We start from the raw sequence: 24,022 nt of genomic DNA, 5'->3' as shown, positions 1-24,022 counted from the left end.
ATGAGATTCAAGATGACTAAGTAGCTAAAAGGTCACATAATGTATTTGCTACAAAATTAGAATTACAAATGCACTCCTTCATGAATACGGTAGTAAGTAGTAGTAGTAGTACTTTCTTATCAACTCATCTTGAAAAGGGAAATAAAATTGGAGATTGAGATCTTATAAAAGAAAAGACTTTATAAGGCTAGACAGTGTCAGGGCAAGAGAAAATTAATTGTTTCTTGAAGATATACAATGCTTTTTTATTGTTTTCAATAGGTTTGGGTTCACATTTTTGGGAAATTGGAATGGACATATCAGAGTAGAGAACCAAAGAAAAGAAATAGAAGAGTAAGTAGCTCTGTGTTTTGATGTTTGTCATTCTTAACCCAATTGTAAATATTAAATGAAATCAGAAAGGAAAGAAAACTTATGTACATATAAATACTGAATTGCATTCTCCCATATCAGAGTTTTATATAAATATAGCTGGAGTAGGGAAAGCTATTTTTTACAGAATGTCAAAAATATGAATTTGAAGTAGAAATTCCATTTTGGTTTACATGCTGTCTAGAATGAGTCTTGGTGAACTATTTGTAAAATGTAGATGAAAATATTCACTCACAAGTCCCTTCCTTTTTTAACTCTTCTGTATGATTTAATCTAATTAATAGTTCATATGTACATAGACAGATCTAAGCCATCTCATGTCATTATACTTTTTAAACCCTTCTCTGGCTTCTTTACTGTTTTAGGATAAAATGCCACATTTCTAAAACAACAGCAAAGTTCCCAATTCTCAGCATCTGCTTATTTTGTGTAGTTCATCTTTTGCTATTCTCCTCTCATTGAGTTTTTCAAACATTGGAAATTTAAACTCCTTTTTTTCTCTTTTTTTTATTAGATATTTTATTTACACTTCAGATGGCATCCCCTATCCCCATTCCCCCCCTACCCCCCTTAGAAAACCCCTATCCCATGCCCCCTTTTCCTTTTTGCATTTATACATTTTTTTAAAAAAAATGTTAATCATAGGCTTTATAAGTTTGGAATTGTTCAGTGGATGGTCGTCAGCTGACATTCATCCTAAAGCCAGGTTCAGAACTAAATGTTCTAGTTAGAATAGATGACAGAGGAGCTGGTTAGTCAACAAAAGGATGGACTGGGTATTAGGACTATCCTGTACCTCACTGGTACAAATTGGCATAATTATGCTCTAACTGTATTTTGAGAGAAAAGTTTCCTTTTAACAGGAAGGGTGATGTGTAAGGGGAGCTAAGGTGGGAGGAGTACTGAGAGGAAGAAAAGGAGTAAGAAGAGGAGAAGAGGAAGGAGAGGAGAAGCTAGGTGATGAAAGAGAGATAGAGGGGGGAGACAGGGAGGCAGATGTTCATGTATCTCCACCAGTCAAAGATAGTTGATATATCTAGGTCGGTCAGTGGGTTACACCTCTGATTGAACAATTCCAAAATTTAAACTCCTTTATGAACCATGGGCTGCCATGTATGCTTTTATATGTCTGCTGTAAAATCATAGCTCCTCCCTTTGACATGTCATTCTCTTAGAGTCCAGCATATACCTTTTTCTAGGAAACATTCTTTCAGGTGGCTTTTGTAAAATCTGTGCTCTGCTTTCTCCCTTTTGAGTGTTTTCTTTGAAGGAAGTATTTAATGGAATGTAGTTATTTTCTTTACCCTTTGTCTCCTTTATAATGTGGTTAAGTTCTTAGAAAAGTCATCAGCAGACTCATCTCAGTTCCTCAACACATGGCACAGTGTCTGACCCCCTAATAGGCACTCAAATTACAACCCCACTAAAAAACCCCCCTCTACATCTGGCTTGGTGAGCTAGTTCTTTGTTTTCCATACCTATGTAGTCATTCTTTTTTAAGTTATAAAGTGAAAAAATAACTTTTACTGCTATTATCAGAATATTTAGCATACAGAGATATTTCAAAGAAAAGTGTAAAGTACCAGCTGCACACAAAACTATCTGTCCACATCCGAAGAGGAAAGCTTTGTGTTCATTAAGATGGTTCAGTCATGTGCTTGGACTTATTTCAGTGTAATTGAGTTAGTTCACATTTTCATCTTTCCTAAAGGTATGAACTTCTCCACACCTTAAATTTTGATTCTGTCCGTCGACGTATGAGCGTAATTATAAGGACCCAAGGAGGTATGCATCTTTAAAATTTGACTTATCTTTTTCTATTTATAAGGGTTGTTTATAAATTTTTGAGGAAAAAACCAGTTTATATAGTATGGGATTTAGTAGACTTGCAAATTTTACTGAAACAGGGCCTTTGTATCACAGAATGGTGTAGAAATACTAATAGCAGCTTAGAGTTTAAAACGTTGGTGGTTTTCTATCCTTTTCTGACCTCTCTTACTCTACTACTGCTTGATGCTCTTTGGAAGCAAGTGAGGAAGAGATGTATCATTACCTTAGGTTTCTGGGAAAGGATATTCTTGTTTGACTACAGAGCTAAGAACCCTGAAAGAATAAAAGTTGCCTTTTCAGAGAAATGAGTACCATCATTTCTAGGCTGCTCACTGTCTTTGGAAGGAACTATGGCAGTTTGCCTCCTGTTCAGATTCTGAAAGACCCATGGGAGAACACGCCTACTTTATTTGGATAAAGCTTTCAGATGTATGGATATGTGTGCACTATGTTTCTTTGAGTCCCCCCCCCCCAAGAGGTTTATTCTCAAAATATCCTTGATTTACTTTAGTATTAAATCTGCTGCAAATTGTTTAGTGAAAATAATATGAAACTGCAGACAAACCCATAGAGAAATATGGTTCATTCTACTCAGATTTTCTGGGATGAAAGCAAACTCATGAGACTAATTTTAGTATATGACCATGGAATTTATTTATGACTTTTAAACAGACTTCACTATATAACTGGAAATGAAATATTTAGCATTTAAATATTTTTATGTGTGCACATCTATACCTATATTCTGCAAATGGTAAAATGTATGGAAAAATGACATGCAAAGTATTGGTCCCAAAACTATACTTTTTAATTTGTTTAGCACAGCTATTAAGAATAAAGTGTCTTTTAATGCTCAATAGTATATGATTTAAAACTCCCCTTATAAAATCAGCATTCTATAAAGGAATTTTAAATACCTTTTTAAAAAAATTAAAATCCCAGTATAGCTCATCAAGCAAGTGTTCTTGGTTTATTCAGAATGAACTTGGGCTTTGGGAGTTTTGGGTTCTTGGCTCTAGGTCATGACTGGTTACATTGTCAAAGATGCTCACTGGAGTTCCTTGCCATGGCCTACTGCTCCATGATTTACTAGAAGGGACTGTAGCGGGAGTGAATGTGGTAGTATTTGGCTTATTTATTATGTCTATAATATTCTGAAGATATGGTGATTGTTCTTACAAACTGAAGCTCTACATAATTTTATTCCATTTGGTGGAATATTACAGAAGAGATTTCAAAATATATAGAAGCTGCATGAGAAAGGCCATCTTAGAATTATCTTTTCTTAAAAATCCTATTACCAGTCTACAAATTCTAAGTTAATTACTTTGGTTCTTTATTTTAGGAGATATACTACTTTTCTGTAAAGGAGCAGATTCATCAATTTTTCCCAGGGTGCAAAACCATGAAATTGAGTTAACCAAAGTCCATGTGGAACGTAATGCAATGGTGAGCCTTCAATAAGTAAATGGAGATATGATGGAGATAGTTATGTTTATGGTTTCTAAAGAGATGTTGAAGTTATAGTTTATTTTATACTTGTAAATTTGGTCATATTCCCATATTCTTTATTTTAACATAAATTACTATTCTAGACCAATATTGTGATCAGAACTAGTACTTGGTGAAGATGTTTCAAGGATTTTTTCAAGATACTGATCAGTTATTTTGAACTTGACAAAATGTTAACTTTTTAGTTGCATGCTATTCATTTAAAAAAATTAAACTTCAGAATTTCTCTTTCATACAGATGGGTAAAGCAAATGCCTTTCAAGAATATGACTGAGGCTAGGAAAATGGCTTAGCAGTTAAGAGCAGAAGATCCAAGTTTGGTTGGATAGTTCATAGCTACCTGTAACTCTAGCTCTAGATCTCATGCCTCTGGCCTTCATAGTCATCAGCACTCCTGTGCACATAAACATACAGAGACATATTCTGATAAAGATACAATATATAATTAAAACTAAGTCTTTAAAAGGGTATCACATTCTTTTAGCTATTATTGAGATAACTAACTATAGAACTTCTGCTTTGCCTCTAGGATGGGTATCGGACTCTTTGTGTAGCCTTCAAAGAAATTCCTCCAGATGATTTTGAAAGAATCAATGCACAACTAATAGAGGCAAAAATGGCCCTGCAAGATAGAGAAGAAAAACTGGAAAAGATTTTTGATGAGATTGAGACTAACATGAATTTAATTGGAGCCACTGCTGTGGAAGACAAGTAACTTGTTAAATTTTTTGAGACTGTAATTGTATCATTTTTCCCTTCCCTTTCCTCCCTCTAAAACCTCCCATGTCCAACCCCACTGCATTCTCTTTCACATTCATGATCTCCTTTTCCTTTAAGTTGCCATGTGTTTATGTGTACTCCTAAATATATAAATGCCTACTCAATCTCTATAATGTTATTTGAATGTTTGTTTTCAGGGCTGACCTTGTTAGTTGTCTCTTCCTAAGCTTTTGTTAGTCCATATTAGCATGTCTATTGGTATTGTCTTTCTTCAGGTCTATTCTTGTTATTTTAATGACCAGTCATTTAGGTGTGCATCAAATTAGTAATTTATTTACATATTTTGAAATCTCTTTTACTATTATCATGTAAGTAAACCTAGATTGGTTTATTTTACCAAGTATGGAAAATATAGCAAATTTTGAGCTCTAGAAATAGATTTGAATTAAATACATGTATCTTAGAAAACGTGAGTCCATTCTCTATATGGTCTTTTGACTATTTACTAAATATTCTAATTGTTTATGGAACTTTTATGAAACAGCCTTATAGTATATAAAACAGGATTGTAGAGTCATTATTAGTACTGATGCCTAGAAGAATGGGTAAGATTTTGGTAAATGACCAGAAAGGAAATTCATAGTAAATAGCTCAAGAATTTAACCTAACCTGCTTCTACATGCCAGAATATATTTTTGAATACTTTAAAATAAGATTTTAAAAAGTTAAATATATAGGCTGAGCTCTTTGAGACATTATTATAGAACTTAATCATTAATTTGATTGAAATAATGTTAATTTTTAAAATAAAACAAGTTTTTCAAAGAGTTATAAATTAGGAGGAAGGGACTAGAGAGATGGCTTGATGGTTTAGTGTACTGGTTGCTCTTCCAGAGAACCTAGAATCAATTCCCAGCATCCACATGGTATCCACAATCATCTATAACTCCAGTCCAGAGGTATCCAATTACTTTTTTTTTGGTCTTGAGCAACAGACATGCACATGCAATACAATTCCATGCACACAGGGAAAAACACCCATACATATACAATAAATTAATTAAATTTTTAATTACTCAAAAAGTTACAGACATATTTAACCAATTAAAAATATTAAAATGTCATTGTTTTTATTTTATGTTAATATTTATTTATTGGTCTTACACACACACACACACACACACACTGTAATTTAATTACCTCATCCCCTAACAACCTCTCTTATCCTAGTCCTGCTCCTATTAAACCTCTTCTATACAACAAGTTTCCCTCTTATTTTCTTGTCTGTTTCCTTGTCTGATTTCTGTTTGTTTTTTGTTTGGTTTTGGTTTTGGATTTGTTTTATTTTTTTGCAGCCCACTGAGTTGAATTAAGGGCCCTTGCATGAGCATGATTAGTATAATCATTTACCCAAGCATGGGCAATTTAGTGGTGGCTATGCCACTAAAGAAAATTACTATCCTACCCCAGCAACCATTAATTGCCAATAGTTCCTCAGAGAGTAACTATGAGCCCGTTCTCCACCCATGATAGAATTTTTGATGAGTTCCATTTTGTGTAGGTAGATAGACCTGCTGTGAATTCATGATTGCAGTAGCTAGGCCAAAGCCAGAAGCTAATAGTTTAAAGTATTCCTCCCCTTCTTCCAGACTTTAAATTCTTTTTGGTCCTCTCTTTCATCGTGTTTCCTAAAACTTGGAAGGATTATATAAATTTCCCATTTAAGTCTGAGCTGTCAACTGTCACTTTTTATCACTCTGACCAGTTATCACTTTTACTTCATTAACTATCACCCACTGCAAAGTGAATCTTCTCTAACCAAGGTTGAGAGCAGCACTAATCTATAGGTATAAACATAAATATTTAGAAGACAGTTTGATGCTATATCCGCTTAGTAAAAACAAACAAACAAAACCAAAAACAGATTACCTCTTAGGGCCTAGGACCTCACCAGCTATAGACTTTTGGCCAGTTTGCAGTACCCGACATGTAATGAGCCTCAAATACCATTTTGAAAAGAGATTTATTTATTTTATGTGTATGGGTGTTTTGCCTGAAGGTGTGCCTATGCACCTACATGCATGTAGTACCCTCAGAAGCAAGAAGAAATGTCAGATTCCTAAAAAACTGGAGTTACCAACATTCAAGCTGCCACCACGTGGTTCCTGGAAATCAAACCCAGGTCCCCTGCAACACTAGCCAGATCTTTTAATCACTGAGCCATTTCTCCAGCCTCCTCAAATGCAGCTTTTAAAAATCAGTGGTTACTCCTATCAATCACATTGTACCAGTAGACACATGTTGCCTGGAGAGTTGGTATTGTGACTCAAAGAGTTTATAATAGCTACATAGCACCTTCAAGTACATTGAAAGCTAGCGAGCCAGGAGGAAGCTTGCAACTCAGTTCTAGTCTTCTTGATTTCTCTATCCTGCAACAATTGTGTATGGTGTCTTCAACAATAGGGTCTTACCATTTAGTTCTGGTGAGCAACCAAGAGCCATAACAAGAGCTTATTTAGTTTGGGGGAATCTCTGGGGGCCTCACATTTACAAGAGGAGAGCTAGAAAGCTCAGCACTTAAGAGCAATGGTTGTACTTCCAGAAGACGACCTGGGTTCCAATTCTAGGGAATTCAGTGTCCTTTTCTGGCCTCCTTGGAACATGCATGCATGTGGTGCACAGATATACATACAGGCAAAACACCCATACACATACAATACAATACAATACAATACAATACAATAAACTTGCAAGGAGGTATTTGGCACTTAAATTTTTATTTAATAATCTATGCCTTGTGGAAGCAGCAATACATACCCATTCAAACTCATCTATAAAAATCACTTTAAAAAACTTAACTTGCAAATACAAAACACCATGTATCTATATTGAAGTACTCAAGTACTTGCCAAGACCCAATGTCCACATATCTCAATGAACTTCTATATCTTTTCTTAAATTATATTACTTAGCATTACTTAGCATATTACTATACCAAATAGCAAATTTCCATATGACATTTTCCATACATCCTTTGTTTTTGTTTGTCCTCTTGCCCAGTTGCCTTCTCTTTCCTATTCATTCTAACCTCCACTTAAACCTTTCCATGTTCATTCATTTTTTTGTGCGAGTGTAAAGTGGGGAGGAATGACAGTCCCATGCATGTGGGAGCGTCCTGCAGCACAAAGACCTCTGATCTGTTGTAGCTGGAACCACAGGCTCTTGGGAGCCACTTGATGTGTGTGCTGGGAATCAAACTCGGGTCCTGGAAGAATAAAACATGCTTTAATACCTAATCATCTCCTCAGTCACCTCCTGAAATTTTTAATTAACATATATTACAAAAAAGTTAAGTTTTATAGTTACATTCCTGTGTGTGTGTGTAATTTTTTTTACTTATTTTATAACCCCCTAACTGTCCTCCCTCATGGTCACCCCTCCCACAATCCTTCCCTGATCCCTCTTCCTCTTCTCCTCTGCCCTGGTAAGGGCCCTACCTGGGTATCCCCCCACCCTGGCACATCAAGTCTCTTAGGCTAGATACATCCTCTCCTACTGAGGCAAGACAAGGCAGCCTACCTAAAAGAACATATTCTATAGACAGGCAACAGCTCTGGGAATAACCCCCCCCACTCCAGTTGTTCGGGACCCACATGAAGACCAACCTGCACATCTGCTACATATGTGCAGGAGGCATTGTCCAGCTATGATATTCTTTGGTTGGTGGTTCAGTCTCTGAGAGCCCCAATGGTTCAGATTAGTTGATTCTGTTGGTCTTCCTGTGGAGGTCCTATCCCTTTAGGTGCTACAGTCCCTCCTCCTATTCTTCCCTAAGAGTCTCCAAGCTCCATCTACAGTTTGGCTGTGTGTGTGTCAGCATCCTTCTGAGTCAGCTGCTGGGTGGGACCTCTCAAAGGACAGCCATGCTAGGCTCCTATCTGCAAGTATAACAGAGTATCATTAATAGTGTTAGGGATTGGTGCTTGCCCATGGGATAGGTCTCAAGTTGGGCTGGTTATTGGTTGGCCATTCTCTCAGTCTCTGCTTCCTCCCATATGCCTGCATTTCTTGTAGACAGGATAAATTTGGGGTTGAAAGTTTTGTGGGTGAGTTGGTGTCTCTATCGAACCAGTTGAGGTTCCTGTGGGACTATAGGAGATGGCCTCTTCAGGTTCTACATTCTCAGTGCTGTGAGTCACAGCTAAAGACATCCTCATTGATTTCTTGCCAGTAGATGCACCACATTTTCTTGATCCACTCTTCCAGTTGAGGAATATCTAGGTTGTTTTCAGTTTCTGGCTATTACAAATAAAGCTGCTATGAACATAGTAAAACAAGTGTCTCTGTAAGATGTTGGAGCATCTTTTGGGTATATGCTCAGGAGTGGTATAGCTGGGTCTTGAGGTAGAACTATTACCAGTTTTCTGAAAAACCACCAAATTGATTTCCACAGTGGTTGTACAAGTTGCTTTTCCACCAACAATGAAAGAGTGTTCTCCTTGCTCCACATCCTCACCAGTATGTGCTATCATTTGAGTTTTTTGATCTTAGCCATTCTAATGGGTATAAGGTGGAATTTCAAGGTCCTTAAGTGTTTCTCAGCCATTTGAGATTCCTCTGTTGAGAATTCAATGTTTAGTTCTGTACCTCATTTTTAAAAATTAAATTAAATTGGGTTATTTGGGTTGTTGGTGTCTAACTTCTTGAATTCTTTATAAATGTTGGTATTAGCCCTCTGTCAGATGTAGGAGGGTTGGTAATGATTCTTTCTGCTGTTTTGCTGTTTTGTCCTGTTGACAGTGTCCTTTGCCTTACAGAAGCTTTGCAGTTTTATGAGGTCCCATTTATCAGTTGTTGATATTAGAGCCTAAGCCATTGGTGTTCTGTTCAGGAACTTCTCTCCTATACCAGTTTGTTCAAGGCATTGAGTTTAGTGTATCCAGTTTTATATTGAGGTTCTTGATTCACTTGGACTTCAGTTTTGTTCAGGGCCATAGATATAGATTTATTTGCATTCTTGTACATGTAGACATCCAGTTAGATCAGCACCATTTGTTGAAGATGCTTTCTTTTTTCCATTGTATAGTTTTGGCTTCTTTGTCAGAAGTCAATGTTCATAGGTTTGTGGGTTTATTTCAGGGTCTTCTATTTGATTACATTGGTCAACCTGTTTCTCTATCAATACTATGAAGTTTTTATCACTATTGCTCTATAATACAACTTGAGGTCAGGAATGGAGATTCCTCCCAAAGTTCTTTCATTATGCAGGATTGTTTTGGCTATTCTAGCTTTTTTATTTTTTCATATAAAGTTGAGAATTGCTCTGTTCAGGTTTGTAAAGAATTGAGTTGGAATTTTGATAGGGATTGCATTGAATCCAGATTGCTTTTCATAAGATGGCCATTTTCTCTGTTAATCCTACCAATCCATGAGCATTGGAGATCTTCCCATCTTCTGATATCTTCCTCAGCTTCCTTCTTCAGCAACTTGAAATTCTGGATTGTTTTGGTACCTGGATATTCTTGTAGTAGGATTAGGAGCTTGGGAGGTATTGGGAGCAGGGTGAATCTTGATGGTCATGGTGTGGCAGGCCTCTGATAGGTAGGTGTCTTTGGGTTTATGGTTCCAGAACTGCAGGTCTGTATGGTCCAGGATCTGCAGGTCTGCATGGTTCAGGAGCTGCAGATCAGATGAAGGTGGGTGGATAATGGATGTCCTGCTGGGCTAGTAGGCTGCTCAGGGCAGCTTGGCTTGTTCCAGAAAACTCAGCAATAGGGAAGATGGGTGGGGGAAGGTAAGCTTACCTGTATTGTCTAGGATCAGCAGTTGGTAGAGGTAGGGGAAGAATAGATGCCTGCTAGAATGCAAGCTGCTCAGGGCAGCTTGGCTTGCTTCAGAGAACTCTAAGCATGGGAGATGGGTTGGGGAAGGGAAGCTTACCTGTATGGGTCAGGGTCAGCAGCTCTGATAAGTTGCTCGGAGAGGTGTCAGGAGAACGGAAGTCCGCCTGGGCTAGCCTGTACATGCATATTTTCATCATATTCCCTGCTTTAGTATTCTTCCTTACATCCTGTTGCTTCTCTTTCCCTTCCTCCTCTTAACAATTTGTTTTTTTGTCAAATTTTATTTATATTCTGGCATCCAAAAGAAACCCAAAGAAAGTGTCAGTTTTCTATCCTTTACTTTTCAGTGTAATTATTCTTAAATTATCATGGAAAATAACTGGGTTTCCTTTATCTGTTTATTTTGCTATTGATGAGACAGGATCTTAATTGTGCAGGCCTGGCTTGCCTGGAACACCCTATAGAGACCATGTTAGTTTCAAATTCACAGTGATTTGCCTGCAGCTGCCTCCCATGTGCTGGGATTAAAGACAAGCTACAACACTTAGCAGCTTTCCTAATATTAAAATTTCCTCAATGATCAGAGTTTACTAATATCCCCCATATCTAATTAGAACGTTTCAGCTCTTTTCATTTTGCTAGAGACAACCCAACTACGATAAGGATTCTAGAATGGTCTTGCTAGTGAGCTGTAAGAATGCATACTTCAAGAGTCCTTCTTCTCTCATAAAGTTTAGAAATTAACTCGGTTTCTTTATGTTTTTAGACTGCAAGATCAGGCTGCAGAGACCATTGAAGCTCTCCATGCCGCTGGCTTAAAAGTCTGGGTGCTTACTGGGGACAAAATGGAAACAGCCAAATCTACTTGCTATGCCTGCCGCCTTTTCCAAACCAATACTGAGCTCTTGGAACTGACCACAAAAACCATTGAAGAAAGTGAACGGAAAGAAGATCGGTTACATGAACTGTTAATAGAATATCGTAAGAAGTTGCTGCATGAATTTCCTAAAAGCACTAGAAGCCTTAAAAAGTAAGAAAGTACATCTATTTCTTAATTTATACATTGATCCAAATGTAAATAACAGATTATTTTTGTAGAAAGCTCTGTTTGCTGGAACTTATCATTCTTTGTTGATTTTTTTCTTGTAAGTTAAAACCTTCCCTGAGGAGTTGGCTAATTCTCCATTTGAGATCTTTTGTCGCTCTATATCTCTCTTAATATAAAAGACAAATAGATTTCTCAATATTTAGTGTGAAAGGTCAAAACTTGTTTGGCAGTGCTGTAAATCGAACCTAGGGCCTCACACGTCTTCGATAAGCACTCTACCACTGAGTTATACCCAACTCTCAGTTTCTTTTTTTAAATGAATTTATAATTCACATGTACAGAAAAGCATAAAATTGTACACATTAATAGGCTAATGTGATATTTTAATGCATGCATATACTGTATAATGTTTAAATTGTAGCTAAACACATTTTTCCCAAAGCACTTTTCTTTACAATCAAAAGTTCCAGAATCTAACATTCTGAAATTTATGAAAATTGATATTGCATATAGTCACCCCACTATACAGGTAATATACTAAAATTTCTTTATCCTGTTTAAATATTACTTAATACCCTTTGATCAACTTTTCCCACCCTTATATCCACATACTCTCCCAGCCTTTGTAACCACCCTAGTACTCTCAACTTCATGACATTAATGCTTTGAGTTTTATATGAGTGAAATCATATGCTGTTTGTCTTTTATGCCTGGATTTTTACTTCCTTATCACATATAATATAATGACCTTCATTTTGTCTATATAGTTGCAAATGATAGAATTTTTTTTTTGTAGCTGAATAGTATTCTAAGTTATGTATGTGCCATATTTTCTCTCTTATTAGTTGATAGACACTTAGGTGGTTTCCAGCTGGGCTCTTGTGAATAGTGTTGAAATGAACACTAGAGTACATGTATCTCTTTGATGTTCATTTTACTCTTGTATATACTCAATAGTGAAGTTTCTGGGTCATAACTAATTGTTTTCCTTTTCTTTTTTAAAAAAAAAAAAACTTTTAAAGTAGGTAAATTTGTAAACATTTAGAATCTGGACATATAATACCATCAGACTGTGGGGTTGTTTCCACAACTTTTGAGGTCCTAGTCTATTTTTCATGGGAATTAGTGTGTCTCAGTACTCCAACAGGAACCAAATAAACTTTGATTCTGTCTTCAACTAGCAAAGGAAAAAAAGATTTACGGAGTCTAAGAGTCTCAAGAAAAGTTTCTGATTCACAATATCTTAGTGCCCACAGACAAGACATCCTTCATTCTTCTCATTGTCTACATTGCCCAGTATTTTCAGATTTAATTAGTCTATAAATGGAGCTACATATGGACAGTTCTTTTGATATAGGTAGGCTAGGGTTAAAAACTCCTAGCTGATATAAAATTGTATTTATATAAATGATACATGTATGTATTTATATAATGTTCTTTAATGAGCAGTATATCTTCTTGATGTCTTGCCATATTTAAAAATCCATGTTCTATGGATTACCTTTGTCATTCAGGCACAAGTCCTGTATTTGTTTGCTCTTGAGTCATGTTATCTTTTCTCTATTTCTCCAAGAGTTTCGGGTTAACTGTAGAGTTATCTTTATATTGAATTTTGTATCATGTCATAATAGTCTAACTAATTAACCTGTAGTTCAAAAGACTAATTTTAAATTTTTATAGTCAGACTGCACAACCACCTTCGTTTTCAAAATTTTCAAAACTTCGAATCAACTATGTGAGCAGTCCTTGCTCCCCGTTGCACCGTTGGCCCCTTGCTGCCTGCTATTTGTGTTCTTATTACTCTACAGGCCTTTTAATAGGCAAACTTGATAGAATCGATTTTGTTCATTTTGTTTTCTTTCTCATTTCTCTACTGAAGTTGACATTATCAATTACATCTTCCCTAAAACTCTCCTTAGGCCAGTGCAATAGCTCGTCATCTAAAAACCGTAGCTTCACAAGCCTTTTGACCTGAGTTTGATCTCCAGAACCAATTCCAGAATGGCCCTCTGACCTCCACACATGTGCCATGACTCTGCATATGAGCACACACACAGTAAAAATGTAAAAACACCAACTCTTTTTCTTGATGTATACCACAGTGCTAACATTTCTTCCCACTTTGGCAGTCTGATATCTTCATTTTCTCCCTAAGTACCTTTTTCTAAACAAAAGTCACTATTATTCTTTTATTAGAGACAATTTATTCTTTGGGATGATTGATGAAGGGAACTGGAACTGGTGACTTGTCTTATCTGGAATATTCCCCCTCCGTGATTGAAAAACTCAAAGTCACGCAGGGTATGGTGGTGTCCCAGAACTTGAGAAGTGGAAATAGGAAGATGAGAGAGTTAAAAGACAACCTCAGTTATAGAGAGAATTGAAAGCTAGCTTGAGCTATGTGAGATCTGTCTCAAAACAAAATAAAAATCAAGGTCTTAATTCTAACTGTATAAGAACTATAAATACATTTTAAAAAATCTTTTTCAGAGCATGGACAGAACATCAGGAATATGGATTAATCATTGATGGCTCCACATTGTCACTCATACTAAATTCTAGTCAAGACTGTAGCTCAAACAACTATAAAAGTATTTTTCTACAAATCTGTATGAAATGTACCGCAGTGCTCTGCTGCCGGATGGCACCATTACAAAAAGCCCAGGTAACTGGATATTAGTTAATTTTTCATTCTGGGTCCTCTGTACACATCTCATTTCTCTCCCTGGCTTTTTGTGAGCAAACTCTGTAGTGTATTTCAAATTATTTTAAACCTGTACTGTACCTTGTACCCTCAAGCTTGCTGAGCAGTTCTTTACCTTTTAGACTTCTCTAATAAGTACTTAGTTTCTACTGCCTCTGCCTAGTGTTCCTTCCTCCTCTTGGTATTATTACCTCTATGTATCCTGTTATGTCTTTCCTTACTATTCCACCGACTTGGTTACAGATAAACCTGGCCCAGTTCATTGAGCACTATTCTTTTCCTTATTTCTCTACTACAGTTGATGCTATCACATTCTCCTCAAAATCATCCTTGATTTTTATGTTTGTTCAAAATGCTGACATTTTCCTTCTCTTTCCCATTGAAGTATCTTTTCACTTGGTTTCATCCTAGATTTTTACTGTTTTATTTTATTTTGATGTGTGGGAGTATTTTACCTGCATGTATATATCTGCACCACTTGGGTTCCTAGTGTCTACAGAGGCCAGAAGAGGGCATCAGAATTGTTGAAACTGAGGTTAAAGACATTGTTAGCTCTCCCCTCTCCTCTTTCCTGTCTCCTCCCCCTCTCCCCTCTCCTCCACTCTCCTCTCCCCTCCTCTACTTTCCCCTCCCCTCTCTTCTCCCCTCTCCTCTCCTTTCCCCTCTCCTCCCCTTTTCCCTCTCCCCTCTCCCCTCCTCTCCCTTCTCCTCTTCTCTTCTATCTCTTCCCCTCTCCCCTGTTCCCTCTCCTCTCTCCCCTGTCCCCTCTCCCCTTTCCTCCCCTCTCCTCCCCTCTCCGCCTCCCTCTCTTCCATTTCTCTGCCTTCCTCTGATACAGCTCTAGACCTGACTTTTCTTAAGATTAAGTCTCCTATTTCTAGGTGTCTGCTAGACATCACCAATTTGATTCCCTACTATCACATTATAGTTCATAAGACAGATCTTACAATTTTCTTGAACAATTTGTTTCTTCCCTGGTCTTATTTTATTCCTGTTACTAGAGCCATTTTTCTTTTGTTTCCTGAATCTCACATTATAGTCTATTTATTCTACCCATTTTTGTCATAGCTTTCATTTCCATGAAATCTTTTGGTGTTGCCCATATTTTTTTCCATCCCATAACATACGGCACCTTGTGAGTCAGACTTCAATGTATTTTGTCACTGCAGTTACTTTTACTATTACCTTCTCATCTCTTGTGTCTGTATAGTTTAAGTCATTACCTTCTGTCTAAAATTTTGAGAGTCTTCATTAGTTTCTTACAAACCCATCTTCTTGGGATTATTTTCATTGTTCCAACTCTGCCTTCTCTGCAGCTTTAACTATCACTTTTCCTGGTATTTCCTATTGTTTCTATAACCAAGCTTACTAGAGTTTTGACTTTTAAACCCAAAACCTTTATTGGCTTCTTACGCTTTTCTAGTATATTTTACTATCCTTTTCTGCCTGTTTCTTTCTTCAGAGCTCATTAAACTCCTTCTGTAAATAGCCTCCTAGCATCTCTTTGTTTCCTCTTCAGTTTGTTTTTTACCAGTGCCTTCTATACTCTACTGCTTGTACAATATTATTCCATGTTGACCTGAATCTATTATCTATATGTGAAAATTCATTCATATGATCACACCAGACCTACTTTATCAGTGTTTGTTATCTTAACTTCCCTGTGTGCCTTTTGGATGTCATTCCTTTTTCTCTGGGAATACACTATTCTTTCCCTGCAGACACAAATTTTACTAGAATTTCATGATTTAAATTACTCTTCTATAAAATAATGCCTAATTGGCAAATACTTTCCTCTTACTTGATATCATAAGCTTTCTTATATGGAAATTTTTTACATTGATTTATTTATCGTGTGGTACATGTACTTTGTTTCACATGTGGAGATAAGAAAACAGCTTCAAGAAGTCTGTTCCTCCATGTGGGTTTCCGGAGTCAAGTTCGGGTCTTAATGCTTGGTAACAGGTGTCTTTACCCACTGATCCATGTCACCAGCTTTCATATAGATAATTGGATAATGTCATGTACTCCTGTACAGATAGCATATTTTGTTATCTTTATTGTTTATCTGGTTATCTAATATATTTGTATTTGTAACTAATCTCTATTTCATTTACATGCTTTTCAATGACCATACCTCTTCATTTTTTATATTAGTATATTATTTTGAATGATACAGTATTTATACTTGATGAATAAAGCTATATTAGATAAGTTACTTCTTTTTCTTGAAAGCTACTGACAGTTTAGGGAAAAACTATTAATGTGGGTAACTTGAGAGACTGGGGTGGGGGAAACTCTATGTTTACCTTACCAAATCCTTCATGACTTTATTGTCAGTGACCACAAATCCTTTTGGGGTTTTTTTTCCCACAAGGACAAATTAATCTTTCAACCTAACCTATGCTTTTCTTGCAAACATTGTCACCCTTGATGATTTTATTGCCTTCCAGGCTGCAGTGTTTAATCTTTGAGGTATAGAGATGATTGCTGCACATAGTATACCAAGTACAAATTAGCCATTGTTATAACCGTTAAAACTGAATGGAGCTTGGATTCTTTAGCTTTACCTTCTTAAATAAGACATTGTTTCTGACAATCATTTGTAAAGCTCTATATAGGAACCAAATTAAGAAGAGAGATTAGGCAAAAGCTAACATTTCACTTCATTTTTATGTTGAACGATATTGGACATGTAGGAATTTTTTAATGCTCTTAACACTACTAAAGTCTTAGTCTTATTTATAGAAACTATGGTGTGCCTTCCTTGTATAGATTCTTTATAATCACTTCATTTATATTGAAAATGAATTTCATTTATTCTAATCAGAGAAATCAAGGAGATAGACTTTTTTTTGGATGCATTCAGCAGAGGTTTATTAGGGAGAGTTGGCCAGCCAAAGGTGAAACTGCTTGCTCACACAGGAGCAGAATTTGACAAAGACTGGCTGGCTGAGGGGCTTTTTAAAAGGGGAAAACCACAAACCAGGGGAGTGAGGAGGGGGTGAGGGGTTGCTAAGGAAATATAACATAAAAATAGCGGAGAATTCCGGAGGAACCCAACCTAAGTGAATCAGGATCATGTGGAAAACACTCTGTATACTCATTCTTCTCAAAAATGTGGTCTTGCCCTGTCACTTGCTCGGAGATAGGCTTTTTAGAAAGCATTATTTAGCAGCTGAAACATTTGTCTTGTTAAGGCTACTAAATCCCAAGGAGTCTTAAGAATAGATAGCAAGCAGTGACTATCTGAAACAGAGTGGGAAGACAGCTTTGACCCAAACATTTCCACAAGGAACTTTCCCAGAAGGTTTTGGAGAACCCTAAAGCAGAATTTGTTTAACACCAGAGGTGAACATTTTTTGTTCAGTATTTGCCCTGAATATCACACCGAGCCATACTGCCATCATTTTCACATCTAGATAAGATACTATTTGGAAAGTAACTGAATTTGTATACCCATCTTGAATATTTTTCTGTAACTCTCACCTTCCTTAAGATACTCCCTTTGAAATGCAGCTATCCAAAAGAAAGAACAAACCATATAGGGGGTGAGGAAAATTAGTAAAATTTAATTGGAAGCCATATAGGTATAAAAATTAACATAAGTTCCATAATTACTATTGAGATATTCTTTCTTCCATTAATATATTTATTTATTCATTTTATATCCCAGTCACAGCCATCCATACCATTCCCCACACACACACACACACACACACACATACACACATTGCTCCTCTCTCACCCCCCCCTTCCTTTTCCTTTGAGAAGTCGGGAAGGCCTGCTTTGGCACAACAAATCACTACAGGACCAGGCTCATCCTTTCCACTGAAGCCAGAAAAGACAGCCCAGTTAGGGGAATGGGATACACAGGCAGGCAACAGAATCAGGGTAAGCCCCCACTCTAGTTGTTGGGGGACCCACATGAAGACCAAGCTGCACATCTGCTATATATGTTCAAGGGACCTAGGTCCAGCCCGTGTATACTCTTTGGTTGGTGTTTCAGTTTCTGAGACTCCTCAACAGTCCAGATTAGATGACTCTGTTTGTCTTCTTGTGGAGTCCTATCTCATTGGGGTATTCTAAGAGAGATGTCCTCAGAAAAGAGGGAATAGAATGTAACCAAAACACTGTTCTGATTTTTCCATTCTTGTTTTAGTATCTTTGTACATGTTACCTCAAATCCAATTTATGGCCTCCACTCTTATACATTCACAACATAATCTAAAAAGATCACATGAAAAGATGGCAAAAGAAGGAAACATGCCAGCTTTTAGTAAGCATGGCAGGAAATGTTCTGAGCATTTATGCATATACAGACCTTGAAACAAATGGGGTGCTAGTGCTGCATTTGAAATGACTTGTTTCTTTATACCTGAGAAATCATATATATTTCTGTTTACTTATAAATGACAGTAAACCCTAGTGAGTTGTTACTCATTCTGCTCTTGACTTTTCTGTCTCTTTTGTATTTACTGTTTAGATTGTCAGAATGGTGAAGAACTTGAAAGGCAGCCCCATAACACTGTCGATAGGTGATGGTGCCAATGATGTCAGTATGATTTTGGAATCCCATGTGGGAATAGGTAAGAAATATTTAATGTGATAGCCTCTAGAATTTCTTATTCTCTGTAGGTTGAGTCATGCTTACTCTGCATTATTTTGGTTAGTCATCTGGAATTTGAGTTTGGAAATAATTGTTAATCTAATAAAAGATTTCGTCTAGTAGTAAGTATTCCAAAATCTGACTAATAGTGTAATTAGAGGGTATTTTTATATTTGCCAAACAAAGTGGGTTTTTCCTTTTTCTTTTTGTTTTGTCTTTTTATGGGTTTTTTTGAGACAGAGTTTCTTTGTGTAGCCCTAGTGGTCTGGAATTCTCTGTGTAGGCCAGTCTGGCCTCAAACTCAGAGATCTACCTTCCTTTGCCTCCCAAGTGCTGAGATTAAAGACATGTGCCACCACCACTCAACTACAAAGTGGATTTTTCAAACATACCTGAGGCACAATTAGTTGTGGAGATGTTATGTTGGCAGCATAAATGATATTATTTTTTTACACCTCTAGCCAAGCTGCCTACTCTCTTACTGCTTTTTCTTTTGAAATTATTAACTGTTAGAGGTTAAGAGCCGATCACTAATTGGCTCATTTTCCACACAGTTGCACTTATGAGTACCTTAGGCTCTGGGGTTGAAGTCTTATGTTGATATACACCAACAATTTTTCTACCACCTTCATCAGGTTTTCACCCACCTGACTTCTATTCAACATTCAACCTCACATCCCAACAACATTGAACAATGGATTGGGAGGACATATAGAATTAATATCTTGGAAATTGTTATAGTGATGTTTAAATTCCCAAATTTCTTCTTCCATTCAGAAGTAGAATGCTTTAACATGGAATTCTAAGTTTGCTCATTGTTTACCTAATGTAGAAATGGCCTGTGACTCATAAAATCCATGTGTAGCTATTCAGCCTCATTTAGGGACAGGGATATACTGTCTTCTCATTAGTTTCCCTGACTGCAAAACTCAGACTTCGGAGTTGCCTTAATAACACAGCCAGTTTAGTGTTGTGCACAATTAAGCACATACTGAAAGCCTTAAATAATTTTCAGGTGGCTTTTCCCCTGCCAGATAAGTTTTTGCTTTGTACATGAAATAATGACTCTTCTTAATTTTCTTATTATATTAACAAATAGCTTATTAGTTAAACATATTTTTATTTGATGTGTCAATGGCACTGTTAAAGCCCATTTTTAGTTTTTAAAATAATAAACCTAAGGTACACACTTGATTTGTAACGTTTAAGCAACTTAAAAATATAAAAACAAATCAGGCCTTTGGTCATTGTGTAAAAAATTTGGCATTATATGGAGATATTGTCTCTTTAGGTATTAAAGGAAAAGAAGGTCGTCAAGCAGCCAGGAATAGTGATTATTCTGTTCCAAAGTTTAAGCATTTAAAGAAACTGCTATTGGCTCATGGACATCTATACTATGTGAGAATAGCACATCTTGTACAATATTTCTTCTACAAGGTATGTGATCAAATATTTATAATTTAGGTGCTTTGCAGGGGATTATATTTGAAACAGGATTTTGCTATGTAGCCCAGAATTGAATCAAATTCTTTTGTAACTGGGGCTGGCACATACTCCTCTGCCACAGCCTCCCTGGTGCTAGAATTACGGATGTGTACCACAATGCTGAACTCTGCAATTTAATTTTTGTGAATCAAAACCAAGGCATTACTGTGGATATAAAAGATCTGAAGTTATTTTGAAGTCAGCTTTCTTAAAGTATAAATTAAATTTAATAATGTTTAATCATGGATAATAATGTTTTATCCATTAAGAGTGTATAGATCCAGGCCAAGAGAGATTTTTGTTCAGCTAAGGGTTTATGGACCTTTTTGATCCTTTTGAAGGATCAAATGCTTGTTTCATTGATTCTGGGCTTTGCATATGTACCTTTTCATTTCAGGTTTTTCTTCTATTATTTTTGAGATTGTAATATGATTACATCATTTCTCCCTTCCCTTTCCTTTCTTCAAACTTATATATTCATTCATTCCTGACTATAACCTGATCAATCTGGATAATGTTAGTTGTATATGTGTTTTCAGGTCTGATCATTTGGTATTAGATAACCAATTGGTGTGCTCTTCCCTAGGGAAGATGACTTCTCCCACTCTCAGCATTTCTTAGTTGCCTATAGTTTCTTGTGTAGGCTTGAGGCTATGTGGCCTTTTGTCCTTGTTCAGCTGATCTTTAGCTGTAGCTTCTGATAGTACTAGGAGACACAATCTCACAGGGGGATTCACTGATCCTCTGGCCCTTATAGTCTTTCTGCCATCTCTTCCTCAGTGTTCCCTGGGCTGTAGGTGTGGAAGTTGTATTAAAGCTGTATCTATTGAGACTGGACATCCACAACTCTGCATTTGATTGGCTGTGGATTTATATAATGTTTGTTATCTTTCCATTTCTAGAACAAGTTTCCTGATGTTAAGCAAATGTTTAGAATGTAGTTAGAATGCTGATTTAGTAAATTGATGGTTGTGTGTTCTCTTCTAAGACCCATGACTTCACTAGCCCTCAGTAGTTAGCTACATTTCCCTCTAGCTGAATGAGTCTTTAAAACCAATTAGAGAGCTGCTAGTTACTAAGTATATGTGGCAATACTGCACCCTTAGTGTTATTATGCAATTCTGGTTTCAATATGGCTCATAGGCATCATAATTGGATAGCACTGTAGGTTGTCTTCTTCATTTGGAAGCTTGCATAGTACTTTCTGAATGCTGTTTCTAAGGGAAGAGGCATTTGGGTCAGTTACAGCTCAGGGGCCTCCAGGCCCTTTGTATGAAGTGCATGGTATCTTCAGCAATAGAAATTTAAACCTTCCACCTCCCAGGGACAACCAAGGACAATAGCAATAGACTGTATGTTTTTGGAATCTCTTGGACATTGCTGACCAATAACTCAAAAGGGGCCTTCTCATGCCTATTACTGTTTTTTTATTTAAGAGGTCTTTGGCTCTTGGAGATAGCATTGTCAGCCCAGATGAGAAAATTTCATTTAAACTATATATATTTCATTCATACACAGACTTACGTGTTTATAGGCTTGGCTTTAAATATATAGTTAACAGTATGATTCTTTATGACATTTTCCAAATATCCTTACTATAATTTCATCCTTTTCCTTCTTTTTCCTGCATATATCTTCCCGTCTCTCCAGATTAGAGCCTCCCATTTTTCTCATTTCCCTAATCAGATCACTTGTACTTGTGTCCCTTTCTGAGTCTACCTAAACCCCTACACTGGCAGTGGTCCATCATTACTTTTATGCTTTCTACAGTTATTCTAAGATATGTACTCAGGTTGGATGATTTGGAGCTAAGATCCTCCTATGAGAGAAAAAAATATGACAATTATCTTTGTGGGTCTGGGTTACCTCACCTCAATATGATGTTTTTCTAGTTTCATTTACCTGCAAAATTAATGATTTTTTTACAGCCAATTACTAATCCATAGTGTAAATATACCCACATTTTCATTATCCATCCATCAGTTAAAGGACATTCGGTTAGGTTTCTAGCTATTGTGAATAGAGCAGCAATAAAAATAGCTGAGCAAGTATCTGTGAAGTAAAACATAAACCAAAGAATGGTACAGCTGGGACATCTGGTAGATTTAGTTTTAGGATTTTACAAATTCTCCACACTGAAGCTTCATAATGGCTTTACCTGTTTGTAATCCCACCAACAGAGTGTTACAGAAAAATGGAACATTTTACGAATTTGGATGTCATCCTTGTGCAGGTTTCATGCTAATTTTCTCTGTAGACTTCCAATTTTAGTATCTGTGTTACCAAAGTGACCAGTGTTTTTATTTTTTGAGACAGTTTCTCACTATATAGCCCTGGCTAGCCTGGAATTCACTATGGAGACCAAGCTGGCCTTATGCTCACAGAGATCCACCTTTCTTTGATTCACAAGTGCTGGACTTGTTTGTTACCACACCTGTCCATTTCAATAATTTGTAACTTTAATTAATTCTTTTTCTGTATGTCTTTGGAATTTAGATTGTACTTGGTTTTCCAGGACCCTAAGGCACATTCTTAGTTATTTGAGAGCTCTGATTCTTCCCCTTTGGCAATGTCTCATTCATCTCAGACTCTCCTGGAACTTAATATGTACCTGAGGATGACCTTCAATTTATAATTCTTTGGTCTCTAATTCCTAAGTACAAAGATTACTGGTGTATGCTTTTATGCACACACCAGAATGTACAGAATTTAAGTGGTGTTGAATGAACACAGGACTTTATACAAGCCAAACATGCACCCCAGCCCAATCTGATATTTTTAATGCAGATATTTATAGGTTTAAATTTCCCTCTCAGGGCTGATTAGCCCATGGATTTTGGTATATTGTGTTTTCATTTTCATTCAGTTCTCTGTTTGTTTGTTTTTTAAATTCCTTCCTTGATTTCAGTGTCCCATTCATCATACTTTAGAAGCACTTGGTTGGTTGGTTTGCTTTGTTGTTGTTGTTTTGGTTTGTTCTTTTTAGGGTTTTTTTTTTTTTTTTTTTTTGAAATTTTGTTGTTGTTGCTGCTGCTGCTACTGAGACAGGGTCTCACCATATAGTTCTGGCTAGCCTACATTTATGAAATTTTCTGCTATGGTTTTGTTGAAATTGCTTTCTGTTTCTCTAACACAAGATTCTTCTGGAGCTGTATTTCATAGTTTTGGACTTTCCATGTGTCTCAGGGTTTTACTGTTGTGAACAGACACCATGACCAAGGCAACTCTTATAAGGACAACATTTAATTGGGGCTGGCTTACAGGTTCAGAGGTTCAGTCCAGTATCACCATGGCAGGAAGGATGGCAGCATCTAGGTAGGCATGGTGCAGGAGGAGCTGAGAGTTCTACATCTTCATCTGAAGGCTGCTGGCAGAATACTGACTTCCAGGAAGCTAGGGTCTTAAAGCTCACACCCACAGTGACAGACCTACTCCAACAAGGCCACAGTTAATAGTGCCACTCCCTGGGCAGAGCATATTATAAACCATCACACCATGGATCTCAAATGTTTTGATTACAACTCATTATTTTTTACTTTTATCAAAATTACATTTAGAGCATGTGTGTGTGTGTACACTCATACATAGGTGCTGCAGTATCTTGAAGAAGTCAGTGTTTTCCCTTTATCATGTAGGTCCTGGGTATCAAACTCAGATTGCCAGGCTTGGCAGCAGATGTCCTCACTCACTGAGCCATCTCTCTGTTTATATTAATTTACCTTTGTCATTGTCTTATGTTTCAGTTCCTCTACCTTGTCTTTGAGCCCTGGCATTCTGTTCCATTCTATTGGTAAAGCTTTTTAAGGAGCTTATCATTTGACTTACTGAAAATTTGTTTCCAGTATTTCTATTTGTTTTCTATTTTAGTATTTCTAACTCTGTTGAATTCTGTTTTCATA

General features: G+C 36.7%; 1 protein-coding gene and 1 non-coding gene across 7 annotated transcripts in view; one reads left to right on the top strand and one right to left on the bottom strand.

Annotated features, from left to right (window-relative positions):
• Atp11c (ATPase phospholipid transporting 11C (ATP11C blood group)) overlaps positions 1 to 24,022 on the top strand; it is a 168,081-nt gene that overhangs the window by 114,081 nt on the left and 29,978 nt on the right. For all 6 annotated transcript variants that reach the window (XM_034485607.2, XM_034485605.2, XM_076918630.1 and 3 more), the window contains 8 exons: positions 262 to 333; positions 2,084 to 2,157; positions 3,548 to 3,651; positions 4,244 to 4,425; positions 11,044 to 11,307; positions 13,816 to 13,990; positions 18,516 to 18,618; positions 19,930 to 20,075. In XM_034485607.2, coding sequence (XP_034341498.1) covers positions 262 to 333; positions 2,084 to 2,157; positions 3,548 to 3,651; positions 4,244 to 4,425; positions 11,044 to 11,307; positions 13,816 to 13,990; positions 18,516 to 18,618; positions 19,930 to 20,075 — 1,120 coding nt within the window. The remainder of the gene's footprint in view (positions 1 to 261; positions 334 to 2,083; positions 2,158 to 3,547; positions 3,652 to 4,243; positions 4,426 to 11,043; positions 11,308 to 13,815; positions 13,991 to 18,515; positions 18,619 to 19,929; positions 20,076 to 24,022) is intronic.
• LOC117695701 (U6 spliceosomal RNA) lies at positions 22,312 to 22,415 on the bottom strand. The gene has a single exon (XR_004604723.1). It is a non-coding gene; the product is annotated as a U6 spliceosomal RNA (small nuclear RNA).

Source organism: Arvicanthis niloticus, chromosome X (assembly GCF_011762505.2).
Source record: "Arvicanthis niloticus isolate mArvNil1 chromosome X, mArvNil1.pat.X, whole genome shotgun sequence".
Taxonomy (NCBI): Eukaryota; Metazoa; Chordata; class Mammalia; order Rodentia; family Muridae; genus Arvicanthis; species Arvicanthis niloticus.
This window is presented reverse-complemented; position numbering and strand designations above follow the sequence as displayed.